General features: G+C 34.6%; 1 protein-coding gene across 2 annotated transcripts in view; it reads left to right on the top strand.

The window, feature by feature from the left end:
- LOC137630632 (uncharacterized) overlaps nucleotides 1-6,603 on the top strand; it is a 274,623-nt gene extending 268,020 nt beyond the window's left edge. For both annotated transcript variants that reach the window (XM_068362240.1, XM_068362238.1), the window contains one exon: nucleotides 2,492-6,603. In XM_068362240.1, the coding sequence (XP_068218341.1) occupies nucleotides 2,492-3,968 (1,477 nt within the window). In that variant the 3' untranslated portion in view covers nucleotides 3,969-6,603. The remainder of the gene's footprint in view (nucleotides 1-2,491) is intronic.
- The last annotated feature ends 8,397 nt before the right edge of the window (nucleotides 6,604-15,000 follow it).

The following is a 15,000-nucleotide window of genomic DNA, read 5'->3' on the forward strand; positions in this document are numbered from 1 at the left end:
GTAGAACTGACACAGTTTTCTTACTGTTCACTTAGTTTTAAATGGTAACTTGTCTGGGGTTAACTAATAGGAGGGTGAGTTATGCATCTATTAATTTTTGTGTGGGAAAACCATGAAATTTTGTTTACTGATATAAAGACCTGGAATGGGAATGCTTATAAACACACTTCAGGCACAATAAAGGATTATGTTACCTCTCCTCTAACCACTTTGTGTGATGCATTTATCCAGAAGTCAGGCTTACTACTTTATCTGACTACTAAGATGTCTAATCTAACCTGGTAGCACTGCTTATTATTGCTTGCCTTTAGATGATCTCTGTTGTCAGGTTATTTTTTTTTCAGTAAACTACCCATATTCCTTTCCAATTATTTTTCTCTAAGTGTTTGAATTGTTGTTTCTTCTTTCTTGTCTATAGCTATTCATTGCAGATTTTGCTTGAGCTGGAGAAAGAACTAGCACCTTTAAGTATAACTTGAGTTTTTTCTCTTTATGCTTGAGAAGTGCAACACCATCCTTAAAGATCAAGACAGATGGGAAATTGGTGTCTCATATCTCTAGATAGACATATGATAACCATAGAAATAATTTGTTTAAAGTTTTGTGTGGCCTAAGACTTTATTACTTTCTGTTTCCTTACAAACAGTGTAGCCTTTTTCTGTGAAAAGGGCCAATCTTTTCATTAGAGTAGTGCCCTTTGTTAATGAATTTGTAGCATACAATTCTTCATTAGGGGACTTTTGTAGCTACACTTTCATCTAGCAGCCTTTATTTTTTGGTTTCCTTCTTAATATTAGCCATTATTGCTTTCTAAATTGAGTTGTATTTTCAATACTAGATGGGAATTCAGGTGAAAAATGCACAAGATGAAAATGTCTTGTCTCATGAAAATCTATTCCCACGTAAGAAAAAATCAAACAAAAACATTAGAGACGATGAACATCCTGGAATTTAAGGGTTTTTCCTACAGGTATCAAGATCATGGTAAAGTGGCCTTATCAGCAAATCGATTGATTTACTGATAATATTGCATCTTTAGATTTATGGATTTTCACTTGTTGGGGGTATGTCAAACCCTTTGCTCTTAAAATGTTAGATTCATAATCATGCTTTCAGCCTGGTAATTTTTCATTGAAATAAACAATATTGGAAGACATTTATTTATCAGAATACTTCTTCATGACTTGATAGATCAAAATAGGAATATAAAATCATTCTCAAGACCTCTGCTCTACAGAATTACTGTATTATTATTATTATCAATTGCTAAGCTACAATCCTAGTTGGAAGAGCAGGCTGCTATAAACCTTGGGGCTCCAAAAGGGGAAAATAGCCCAGTGATGAAAAGGAAACATGGAAAAATAAGATATTTTAAGGACAGTAACAACACCGAAATAAATATTCCCTATTTACAGTTTATACTGTAAATACTTTTAACAAAACATGAGGAAGAGAAATAAGATCGAATAGTGTGCCTGAGTGTACCCTCAAGCAAGAGAACCCCAACCCAAGACAGTGGAAGACCATGGTACAGAGGCTATAGCACTATCCAAGACTAGAGATCAGTGGTTTGATTTTGGAGTGTCTTTCTCCTAGAAGAGCTGCTTACCATAGCTAGAGTCTCTTCTACTCTTGCCAAGAGGAAAGTAGCCACTCAACAGTTACAGTGCAGTAGTTAACCCCTTTTGTGAAGAAGAATTGTTTGATAATCTCAATGTTGTCAGGTGTATGAGGACAGAGGAGAATTTGTAAAGAATAGGCCAGACTATTCGGTGTACGTGTAGGCAAAGGAAAAGACTGAACCAGAGAAAAGAATCCAATGTAGTACTGTCTGGCCAGTCAAATATTGTAATGATATTGGACTGCCCTGTATTATTCCTCCTCTGGCATTAAGAATTTATCATTATTACTAATAATTTACTATAACTCTTTCTCCCTAGGCTCCAATGACTTTTACAAATCATGCTGTCTAGATCCAAAACCTCATGTGACATATACTGTACCTTAGTAGTTTTCAGTTTTTTTTATTTTTTTTTAGATTAAATACTTTATTTTCTTTTCAGAAGTATTCACAGTTGATTATGTAAATAGTTGTATGCTAGAAGCCCCTTATTCAAGAGAAAATATAACTTCACACTAACACGCATGGAAAAATATACTAAAATCTATTAAGTAGTTTCGAATTTTCCACCGATGTATTTTAATGACCGAAAATAGTCAATGTAAGACAGTCATTCTAAGTATTTTGAAATTATCCATTTATGTTCATTTGTATCGTATGTATTAGGTATAGTCTTGATTTTTCAACATCTTATATAGAAATGTACTGGTAATACAGTAAAAAAAAAAACAAATAACCCTGGTAAAAAATGCATTTGTGTAAATACATTTATTTTATAATGATTCTCAACTTGATGGCAATTTAGATAATTATTGTTCACAATTATTGGTCTGAGGTAATAGAGTCTGAATATTCTTATTTACTTTTCAGATTCAAGAAGAGTCAGGAGAATGGAATGGAAATTAGTTGGGTTATGTCAGAAACTGACAGGATGACTCTTTGGAAAAATCGTCTAGCCAAGCAGAGGCATGTACAGGAAGAAAAGATAAAAGATGAAGTGTATGGTGATTTGCCACGAACACTTGATCCAGACGAAGCTGACAAACTGAAAAATTTGGCCGTGATACAGGAAACTACTTTTGCCTCTCTTCCATATCCAGAAGACTGTTATGGTGACCGTGTAGAATCGTTAGCTAATCTTTTTGTATGCATTTGTAAAAAACTTGGTATGTTTTTCTACAAAATAGAAGACTTTGGTGAAATATGTAAAAATGATCAGTCTTTATTGCTCAAAAATGGTATTGGTATGTCTATCTATCTTCATGGTGCATATATGTATGATTATGAGAATGAAACATGGCCAGCTGAAAGTAACAAAGAAGCTTTCAAGATACCAAAAGTGACTATGCACACACTCAAAAAATTTACCGTTTACCCAGATGCCTTTGATGCCATCATGAAATTTTACAAGAAGTACGGTAAGGAACTTAAAGATGAAATTATTCTAGTTTTAATGTGTATAATTGCATTCTTTCAACCTGATGACCCACAGTTTCGTTGTCCAAGTAAAATACAAGATATTCAAGTGACATATTTAGAGCACCTCAGGCATTATTTGATAGCAAAAGAAGGTGATACTGGTGTGAAAGTAACATTCCCAAAACTGTTAGTTGGGCTTGCAGATATCAGAGAGATTTTAGAGTTTCACAGTAGAGTGGACATCAAACCAACTATTAATCATCAGCAGATTGTTACACAGTCGTCTTTGAAAAATCAAATGACAGCATTGCATGATATCTTTGCCAAAGGTTCTCAGGGTTTCTTCCCCGAGTTTTCTTCTGTATTGAGTTCATCTGAGAGGCAGCATCCCATCTGGAAACGCGGTGAGAGACCCCTCAGTAGAAGGCACCGCCAAAGGTCAGGTGCAATGGTGCGTGCTGGTGATCAGTTTTATCATCCACAGACAAATCAAGTATTTGGTTCTGATCCTAGAACTGATATGATTATTACAAATCCAATGGATCAGATTGACCAATTTATCAAGAAGCATAAGCTGTCTATTGCACAAGTGAGTGAAGTGGCAGACTATAATAGTTGTAGTGCAGTGCAACCAAAATATTTCAAGAGCAGTTATGACAGAAGTTCCTCAAGGTTTGGTAATGAGAGAGAGTATCCACAGCCAGAAGCCTCAACAGCAAGACAATTGCAGCTCATGCCTCATAACAGCGGCTGGGAAAATCGTGCCTCATCTCCTCCTACAGACAAGAAAAGGGCAGTTGAGTTTCTGTGTGACGTGTTAAAACATATTTCCTGCTCTAGCGATGATGATGACCTCCTCCAATCATTGAGACAGAATTTACCCCCGCAGCTTTTGGATAATCTTGCTCAAAAGCTGTCTCCTGTCTAGCAATAAATTTATGTCAATTTTAGCCTTTTATGGCATTTACAAATTTTTATATATGTAATACTGTATGTATATATAAACAGTGTGTGTACATAATATATGTACTGTTTGTATATATTATATATATGCACATATCAATAGTATGTGTATATTTATATTCATATATACACTCACATTGTAGTAGTACTATATGTATGTACGAGTGTGACTGATAAACTACCCACAGTCCAGATATGAGGGTGAAGATCTTACTAGATGAAACCCTTAGATTTTATAGTTTCATAGTACAGTATAAGAAAAGTAATTTTAATTTTGTTGTAAAATGAAAATGATCTCATTTAGCTTTTGTAGAATGAGTGAAATTTTATAAATAACTAAGTTGATGAAAAATATTCGTCAGGACAATGTTTTTGAGTTCAGCATTTGAGTGAGAAGAAATTGAATTTTGGACTTGCACATTTGCAATCATTCTTTGGAAAGAATATGAAGAAAAAAATGAAATATCAATAGATAATGTTTACCTTTTAAATTAAATTCTTGAAATGTTGAGGTAATGCTGTAAAGTGCTGCAGATTATGGATCTTCGAAGCATCAGAGTCAGTGTTTACTTTTACATAGTGTAAAGGTTAAAATACAGTCTAAAGAAAAATAGATTTTATTTTGTATCTTAGAGCATAGCAAGCATGGTTCAAATTTAGATTCGTTGAGCATTTAAGGTCTTCACTGTGGGTCCTGATGTACAATTGAAGTGGGTCTGACTGAATTTGAATTGTCTTATTTAGTATGACTTGGCATGGCAACACCAGTGGTTCTGGCCACCTATATCCTTGTATTAATTGAGGGTCAGTATGTTATACAGTATGTATTTATATAAGTACATGTATGTAATTATCTAGACATGTAGGTGTACTGTACATATATTATTTGACACAAGAAAAGTTACAGTGTGATGTATAAATGTAATGTTGATATATTTGTATATGCATGCATGTATACATGTAATGCCACAAAGATAGTTTTGTTGACATTTATCACTTTTACTATATTGTAATTGATTTGATTGATGGGCTTAACACATCAGACTGGGGACATAGCTACTATAATTATCATCAACACTTTCTGTTGCTGTACGACATGCCATTTTCTTGGAACCTCTTTGGGAAATATATGATTTTATGATGATTATCTCTGTGAAATATGTAGGATTCTTTGGAGAACTTGAATGGTAGGGACTTCATCCAGCACATCTCCAATCCGTTTATATGTTTTTCCTTTAAAATTTACCTCTGTTTCGAGTGAATGTGAAGTTATGAAGTCATCGCCGTCTTTGGAAGTTTTTATCCAGATGCCCAATAGCAATTTATTTAAGCATTCAGCATACCTCCTATAAATTGCTCAAGTTAAATTGCAGTACAATGCAATGCAGTGATAAAACCTACCTTTTGTGTAATTTTAAAACTAGTTTTTGTCTTTTTTAAAATTACCAACTCTAACATATTTGTGATTCCAACAGATCAAGGTATTTTAATCTTCAAACAGTTTGAATATCCAGATGATTCTTGTTGTTGAAACTGCTACCGTCTGATTGTCTTATCTTGGAACTGACAGCACAGTTACATTCTTACATGTAAATATAAGAATTTTTTTAATTGCAATCGTCAGTAATGAGGTTGTTAAGACCACTTAGCAACTTTATAACAATGAGTACCATTACTGGGGTTGTTGTAATAAGGTAAGCAAAAGTAGTTTCTTTTATTGCACTATTTTTTTTTTCAAAGAAACCAGCATTATTATCATATTATTATGACTACTTAAGTCTTACAAGGCTGGCACAAAGAATTAGTTCATAATGACAAAAAGAAAGATTAGATTTTATTGGATAAACTGAAAATATGAATAGTAGCAAAATTTATTTAATGATTGATATTGGCTTTTGGTTGATGTTTTGGATGTTTGCATGAATTTTTTTTTAACTTTGACAACCCACATTCCCTGCATACAGGAACTGTGTAAAATAGGGTATTCCTCAAATATTGGTAGGTAAAAAATGACAACCTAAAATTTCTGAAATGTGATACCTCTTTTGGCATGAAGAATGCCATCATTCAATGAAGGGTTTAATCTGTTTTAATTTATTGCTGTGTAGATTAATTATACAGTAATTGTGGCTTTATTGGCTTCTTTATTTCTCTCAATACACAAAAACAGGGATCTAACATTTTTTCAACATTCACATTTTCTTTCACTAAGCAATCAAAACATTGCAATAAGAGCTTGAAACTAGAAGATTATTCTTTTTTTAAGTTTTAAGATGTTTCATGGAAAAATTACCTTTCTTATAATTTGGTGCTGTTATTTATTTCTTTTTGTAAAACTGATACATTATATCAAAGTCTTGTTAAAATATTTTACAAAGTATTGTAAGCATAATACATTACAGTCCACCCTCACTTTTCGCGGGTTTATGCTTCGCGATTTCATCGTTCGTGACAGAGAACCGTATAACCTATTAAATAAAAAATCACTTTCACAGGTTGCAAGAAGTAATCTCTCAACGCGACAATTTTAAACAGCCCGCACTCCATTACCCCCAGCTCACTTTGTACCACTTTCGTCTCTGCCCAGCACAACATCCCATCACACGATGACTCGGCCTCAGTTATGCATTCTCTCTCCTCGCCTTGTTTTTTAGTAGAATTGCGTTTTCATGTAAAAAAATGATGCATCTGTATACAGTAGTACATACATCTACAGTACATTACCTGGTAAATATAAACACTGTACAGGACTGTGAATTCCCTACAGTACTGCGTAAAAGATAATGCATCAGGAGATGTGTCAATCTTCATGACTGGGTCATAGAACTTCGTACGAAAATGGTTAGTGGTCGTTTTATAAAATACTGTATGTACACTTTGTTAATCTTAAATTGTATACATATTGTACAGTACAGTATTACAGTAATGTATATTATTGTTTATTACTATACAGTACTGTACGTAAATTACTACATGTACTGTACTCTACAATATATAAATGTAGGCTGCAGTGAGTTGCCAAACGGTGCGAGTTGTCCAAATAAAAAAAGCGAACACTAAGTACAGCTAAGCTGTACTGTAGTGATAGTAATACAGTATATACTACAGTATCGGCAAGTGTTATGTTAGATAGGAACAACAGTGTTTTGTTGTAATAAATGTAGCAATGACCAGTGTAATGTTACATACTTTACTGTACTGTAACCTTACCGTGTCCAGTATGTAGTGTACATATGTGCACATGTACTGTGCACTTACTGAAATGTCATCATTTAACTATAAAATACTTATACTGTGATAGAAATCAAGTAAAACCTTGTGTGTTAATCTACCTTGATTTGGTAGGGTTAGAGTTATCCTACCCTAGGGCAGCAAGTCTTTGCAGAATCTCGTTCTTTGCACCTGTCTCTGTTCCCTAACCCCTGCGAGGAGTGAGGGCTGATTATAAAGAACACACTTTTATGCCACCCCAGTAAGAGTTTTATATTGTTGGCTTTGGTTTGGTTAGACTATTTATTGTTATGAATCAGCAGCAACAACGTTGTAATGATTCTAGATAACATTTATTTTTATTTTTCTAAAATACCAAGATGATGACCAGCATAAATTCCTCCTGAAAACTTTACTGTGCTGCTATTTTGAGGTTGTTTGATACCCATATATGAATTATCAACCAGTTAATTTATGTGCTTGGTTTTTGAAAAATGGGAGGGAAAATTGGGAAATACTGAAAGATGCTATTGAATGGTAAAGTAAACTCCAGAATATTAGATTACTTAAATAAAATGAAGAAACTTCTAAATTGCTTGTTGGGTTTTTATCTGAGAGTATTTGGCATTAGGCTATGGATTTTTTGTCATATTCAAAAGTTTTAGATAATTTTTTATCATGTGACGTTTAACATTATTGTCTCTTGCAACACTATTAATTTCATTTGATTATGCATGAAATCCAGTGGGAGTAGTTTTGAAAGTTATTTTGGGTTTCTAAAAAGTACTTTGCTCCATTTAGTAGAGTACTGAATGCAGCACTTGCTTATCAATATAGTGATCCACAATTTTTTGCTTTTCTGACATACTATACACTTATTTCCACATACTGTATTCACACTTTTCAATCACCAACTTTTGCATTGTAATTTATGTCTTAGGGATTAGAAGGCTATACAACATCACCTTCAAAGAAAAAATAGAAAACTGTATTTATTATTATTTTTCTGAAGCATACATTTTCATGCTGATAAGCCAAAAATTTGTGAAAGAAACAAGAGAGATATTAGAGGAGGGGAATACAGCTCTTTCAACCTCTACTTTGCCAGACAAGCTAGCTTATTATTATATATACTGATCACCCAAATTTTTTATGACTTGGTGAGGGTAATGGTTAAGTACAGTTGGTCCTTAATATATACGAAAGTCTAGTACCAAGACCAGATTGTAAGTCAAAATTTATGTAGATTAAAATCCAAGAGTAATACACTGAATAGGGTAGGGTATCTGCATTCATGTATCGAACTTGTGCATATCCTTTTGGATACATTAGGCACTACATATTCTACCTTGTATGTAATATTTACATCATCATCGTCATCATCATCTCCTCCTACGCCAATTGACGCAAAGGGCCTTGGTTAGATTTCGCCAGTTGTCTCTATCTTGAGCTTTTAAATCAATACTTCTCCATTCGTGATCTCCTACATCATGCTTCATAGTCTTCAGCCATGTAGGCCTGGGCCTTCGAGCTCTTCTAGTTCCTTGTGGAGCCCAATTAAATGACCAAACCACCACCACCATCTACCCCTTACCATCTCATCCACATATGGCACTCGAGTAATATATATATATATATATATATATATATATATATATATATATATATATATATATATATATATATATATATATATATAAAACCTACAACCATTTCAAATTTCATTTAAAGATAATCCATAAAGGAATGAAAAGGTTGTACATGTTCATAAGTTTTGCAATCATCACAATATATAACTATGTACCTACTTCACATTAGCAGCAACAATATAAAATTTTATTTTGTTAAGGGCAGTAGATTGCATTTGTTCATGTGACCTGAAGGAGGACGTTACAAGTAAATTTATAGTCGTGATACCTCATTTTGATTAGTTAATTGGTTCCAAATTTTATACAACAAAATTTACCCTTTAAAAACCCATTTAACATTTACAGCCCCTTATTGTCGGTAATGTAGTAAGATCTTTTAAATTTCAACTTAATACATTTTAATTGCAAAGAATGTACTGTAAAACAAAAGCATTTTGTCACTTTTTATCATTCAAGAATTGGAAAAATACTGTCAGAAGTTACTTGAAATGATGTATGGTTGTACCAGTATGTAATTTAATTACGTTTTGAAATGTTAATTAACAAATAGGAAATTTAAATTAAATATTTTTTTAAACATTAGGAAAAATAACAAAATAAGTAAAACTCGTTAATGAAATGATTAAAAATAATAAAATTAATGAAATGATATAGCAATGCAATACTGGTTTTAACTGTTGCTATGCCTTGGCTAGAAAAACACTTCAACCTGCCGAAGGGGATAGTGCCATCGGTGCACCTCATGTGGTATACTGTAGGCATTAAGGTTTTTTTTGCAGTGGCCCTTTCTCCCTAAAGCTGTAGCCTACCTATTTTTTGGCCTTCACCTTTATCTCGGTTCCGACTTCTTTCCATCATGTGCAACCTTTAGTAACTTTCACTTTGCATGATATTCATAAAAAAAAATTAACAATGTGGTTATTTTCAAATTACTGCCGCCTACTTGTACTCTGTTGCATTTCTTCAAAATCTACAGGATTAATCCTTGTGTATAATACTTTTAATAATATAATAGTTTTAATGGGATAATGGTGGGTAAGAAGATGCAGCGTTAAGTGTCTGAACTTAAGCTCAATTTGATTTATTATGTAATTGTAGGGATTCCTCTCCATTGCACAAATATGTTGAATGGTAACCCCAGCAACTGCATCAGGCCATATGACCCAATATAAAAAATATAATCAAATATAACAAAAACATATAGACACTGTTTACTCATTGATATGTATTTGAAAGTTCAAGTACAAGAATGGGTAAAATTATATATATATATATATATATATATATATATATATATATATATATATATATATATATATATATATATATATATATATATATATATATCTCTATCTCTATCTCTATCTCTATCTCTCTCTCTCTCTCTCTCTCTCTCTCTCTCTCTCTCTCTCTCTCTCTCTCTCTCTCTCTCTCTCTCTCTCTCTATATATATATATATATTTATATATATTTATATATATATATATATATATATATATATATATATATATATTTATATATATTTATATATATTTATATATATTTATATATATTTATATTTATATATATTTATATATATTTATATTTATATATATTTATATATATTTATATATTTATATATATATATATATATATATATTTATATATATTTATATATATATATATATATATATATATATATATATATATATATATATATATATATATATATATATATATATATCTACTGTATATATTCACAACCAATAGTCACCCCTCAATGTTTCTGGCTTCTAAGTTCACGGTTTCGGTTATTTACATATCGTAATCTGTAAAATATTTTGATTAATAATTTTGATCTTTCATGAACTCTCATGATTGGTGCGCATAGCAACGTTCTTACTCTCACATATTGTAGTTGTAATATCATGATACAGTGCATTCCAGTATACTAATAATGATAATAGTAAAATGGTAACAAAAAGAAAAAAAGAAAAACATACACTAACTCTATCACTAACACCTGCAAAGTGTGATATGGTAAATATGTTACCAATGAAAATCATTGAAAGAAGCTCTTACATACACTATTTTTAAGTGATATTCAGCATAAAATGCATGATAAAAGAATTTGATTTGCATCAGTTAAAAGAAAAGATTTACATCATGAAATAAAGATAAATATGTTCAAATTTGATTATTTTATTTTCTTATACTGTACTTGAATAATTATCTTATTGGTGAATCATTATTTCAGCTTGAAAATGGTAGTTTGAATTTATGTAAGATTTCGGATACTCTAATAATTAAAAAGCTATGTTAACGCAAGAATTCATAGTCCCCAACAACTTTACAACTGTAACAAAACTGGCCCCTTTTGGGAAAGAAAAAGGGCAAGGAGGATATACATCACCCAGAAAGAAGCTTTGCCTGGCTATAAGGTCACAAAAGATAGGCTAACTGTTGATGTATTGGAATGCAAGTTGATACTAAGGTTATACCCCTGCCCCACTTGTTTATCATTCTGAAAACCACTGGATTTTCAAGAACGACAATGCAATAGTAGACAAAAGTAAAATCTGGGTAACTAGGCAGATCTGCAAATGGATGCAAAGAAAATTTGGACCTATGTGGAAAAAATACCTCTAGGAGAGAAACAGTTGAGACCTAAGCCCTCCTTATCAAAGACAATGTAGTGAAGTTTTACTTTATTATTTTGAAGTTCCTGTACCCAATACGACTCCTCTTATTCAGCTCATGGGCCAACAGATATGAGGTCACCTCTGATACAATTACCATTTGAGAATTTAGGAACAACAACTTTATTTTCCATACTCTAAACCTTATTGACAAGCCTGTGTTGAAGTGTTTTCCAGAACAATGAACTCTGCCTGGAGGAAGTTGTGACCATACTACTGTATTTAGCAGAGAGGGACTTTTAAGGCCTTGAATCTGAGCGTAAGGTTGAGGAAATTTGTTCTTTGGGCGAGTTGATGGCCATCGAAATTGATGAAGATGATGTTGAGGACATAGTGGAGGACCAGGGACTGCAGTATTAACAGAGGAACTCCAACACCTATACTATGAGCAGTACTGTACCAGATAACAGTAGAGGACATGTCTTCAGAGGAGGGAAGGGATCATGTACCTAGTTTAATCATAAAAGAAACTATGGCAACGACAGCTTTGTTGGAAATATCAAGATAAAGCAATAGCCAACAGAGCAGGCAATCTTTATAATGACAATTCATCACATAATTTCAGAAACCATAAAAGGAAGGCAAGATAAGTTTTTTTTTTTTCATAGTTAAAATACCCTCAAGTGAATCACAGTTAGTGATAGTAAAGAGGCACCCAAATGAGAGAGAACCTCTTAAGGCTACTTACTCGATGTGCTTGTTGCGGATGACTCCCCTCCCAAGCAACACTAACACTACCTCCTCACTATCTTCCACTCCCATCTACTCTCCTTACCATGGGTAAAGTAAGGTTTGATGTTCATTTATTCCACATTTATACTAATAACTAGCTTAGCAGAATCTTTTCACTGTTCCTCACCCAGTGACTTCAAGGTCCCCAGCATTCAATCCTGGATTTGAACAAAGGACCTCGTCCTTTCATCCCCCAAAACTGTAAGAGGAGGTAGAGGTCGTAGGCCAAGGAGTCGGGGTCTCCGAAGTAACAGAGGAACTAACTGCACATATCCTCAACCAAGCAATGAGGATACTCCAGTAGCGGGAAGACTGAAATGGTTTAAGGACAGATGGCTGTTCAGTCCTTGACCACAAAGCGTGATTTCCAGGGGTTTAGGCTTGAAATGGAAGAGACAAACACCCGAGGACCAAGAGATTTTTCCAGAAATCAACACCACTTCTGGTACAATATGTGCAGGACCTTTTGGGAAGAGAGTTATCCGTTGCACGAAATCTATGAAGTTTCAAGGTCGTCTATTCTGCGTGGCAAAGAAAGTTTCGATAATTCCTCGAACTATTCTCGACTTGTCCCATCTAATTCTATTTGTTCTTTGCGACAAGTTCTGGGGGCTGACTATTCCCCCTTACTACCTCAGGGGGTTTACACCATCTCTATAGATCTTGCAGACGCTTGTTGGCATCTTCCGATAGGTCGACGCTTCTCCCCCTACCTTGATTTCAGACTAGAAAGAAAGGCTTATATATTCAAAGCTATGCCATTCAAGCTCCCTCAGCAAGGGAATGCACGGAAGCAACATATCACGTGGCAAGATTCCTCCAATATCTAGGATTCCAAATAAACTTCCAGAAGTCAAAGCTGAACCCGGATCAAGAGGTCCCGTTGTTAGGGATTCATTGGAATCTAATGACTTATGCCCTCTCTATTCCTGCTGCCAAGAGGAAGGAAGTAGCCTGGTCAGTTCGGTTTTTCATCTACTTGAGAAAGACCACCAGACATCAGGAAAGGGTTCTGGGCTCATTTCAGTACGTTTCTATAACGAACCCTCTCCTCAAGGTCAGACTCAAACATGCAAGTGTTTCTACCGTCGGACGCCTCACTGGACGGTTGGGGGGTCATGCTCCTCTCAAGAAAGTGCAAGGTCGTTGGTCCCAGAGTTTCAAGCAATTCCACTTCAATATTCTGGAGACCAGGGCAGTCTTCTTATCCCTGCAAAGTCTACATTTACAAAACAACATTCATTTCAGTCTTGTATTAGATAGCAGAGTAATAGTTCATTGCATCAACAGGCAAGGGTCAAGATCTCCCCAAATAAACCATGTAATGGTTGCCATTTTTTCATTGGCCCAAAGGAAGAGGTGATTTCTGTCTGCATCTCACCTCACGGAATCCGGAATGGGATGACACTCTTTATTTCGAACACATCCACTAGAGACAGAATAGTCTCACGATGAATCATTTCCTTTCGTGCAGGAGGTAGTCCCAGGTCTTCAAGTGGACCTATTTGCAATGAGCCTCAAGGAGACACTTCCCAATTATATGGCACCATATGTAGATCTAGAGGTGATAGGCATGGATGTGTTATTCATGAATTGAAATCATTGGGAGAAGATTAATGTATTCCTACCCTTCAATCTTCTCTTGAAGGTGTTAGACGAGTTCTGATCGTTCAGGTGGATAGCAGCCCTGGTTGCTCTTCTTTGGCTGACGAGCACCTGGTATCCTTTGGTGACATGATGAACTCCAGGCTGGTACCTCTACCCAGCCCGAGCCTGTCTTAAGAAGTACTGAGGATAACTGTCTTCGCTTCACCCTAATAACCGAATGCCCTTCATCTCATGATTTTTTGCATTAGCCCTGGGAAAAAAAGATTTCAAATTCAATGGGACAAATTGGCATTTGCAGAAAATTATAGAACTTCCACTACTTTAAATCGGTATGAAATTGGGTTCGATATGTGGAAGATAAAAATCCATCTTCTAAATCTATGGATATCTGTTTAGGCTTTCTGATTGACTTACATGCAAAAGATTTAGCATCCTCCACAATTGCATCATGCAAGTTGGCCCTAGCTGGACCCATTTTATATGCTTTTGACATAGATTTTAACTCTGTCCTCTTCGCCACAGATTTTAACTCTGTCCTCTTCGCCACGATTCCGAAAGTTTGCGCCAGGTTGAGACCAGCAGTCCTGCCGAGGCCGATCTCCTGGTTATTGTGTAAAGTTTTATAACTAGCTTCGGAAATTGATGATCACACAGTGTCTTTCCGAGTTTTATCCCAAAGAGCAATTTTTCTATTCGCTATGGCTTCTGGTGCTCTGATTAATGGAGTTATGGCTCTCTCTCTAGAGATGAGGGTCACATAGAATTTACAGACAATGGTGAAGTCAATTTATACCCTGATCCTACCTTTTTAACTAAGATAAGCTACCATCTAAACATTGGGGACCATGAACAATAGTTCCCCTCGAAAGTGATCTCACTCTGTGTCCAGTACAGTGTTTAAAGACATATCTGGACAGGACAAAGAAGGTTGAAACGGGCCAGTTCTTTAGAGGTGAGACGATCGGTTCAGAGTTGTCTTTGAAATAAATGAGAGCAATATTGGCTTATTTCCTTTGAAGAGCAGACCCCGCTAGCATGCCGTTGGGTCATGACCCTAGGAAAGTGGAATTATCTCTGAACTTCTTTCAGTATACTGTATGTCATTCAAAGCTTTACAAGC

Source organism: Palaemon carinicauda, chromosome 38, assembly GCF_036898095.1.
Source record: "Palaemon carinicauda isolate YSFRI2023 chromosome 38, ASM3689809v2, whole genome shotgun sequence".
Classification (NCBI taxonomy): Eukaryota; Metazoa; Arthropoda; class Malacostraca; order Decapoda; family Palaemonidae; genus Palaemon; species Palaemon carinicauda.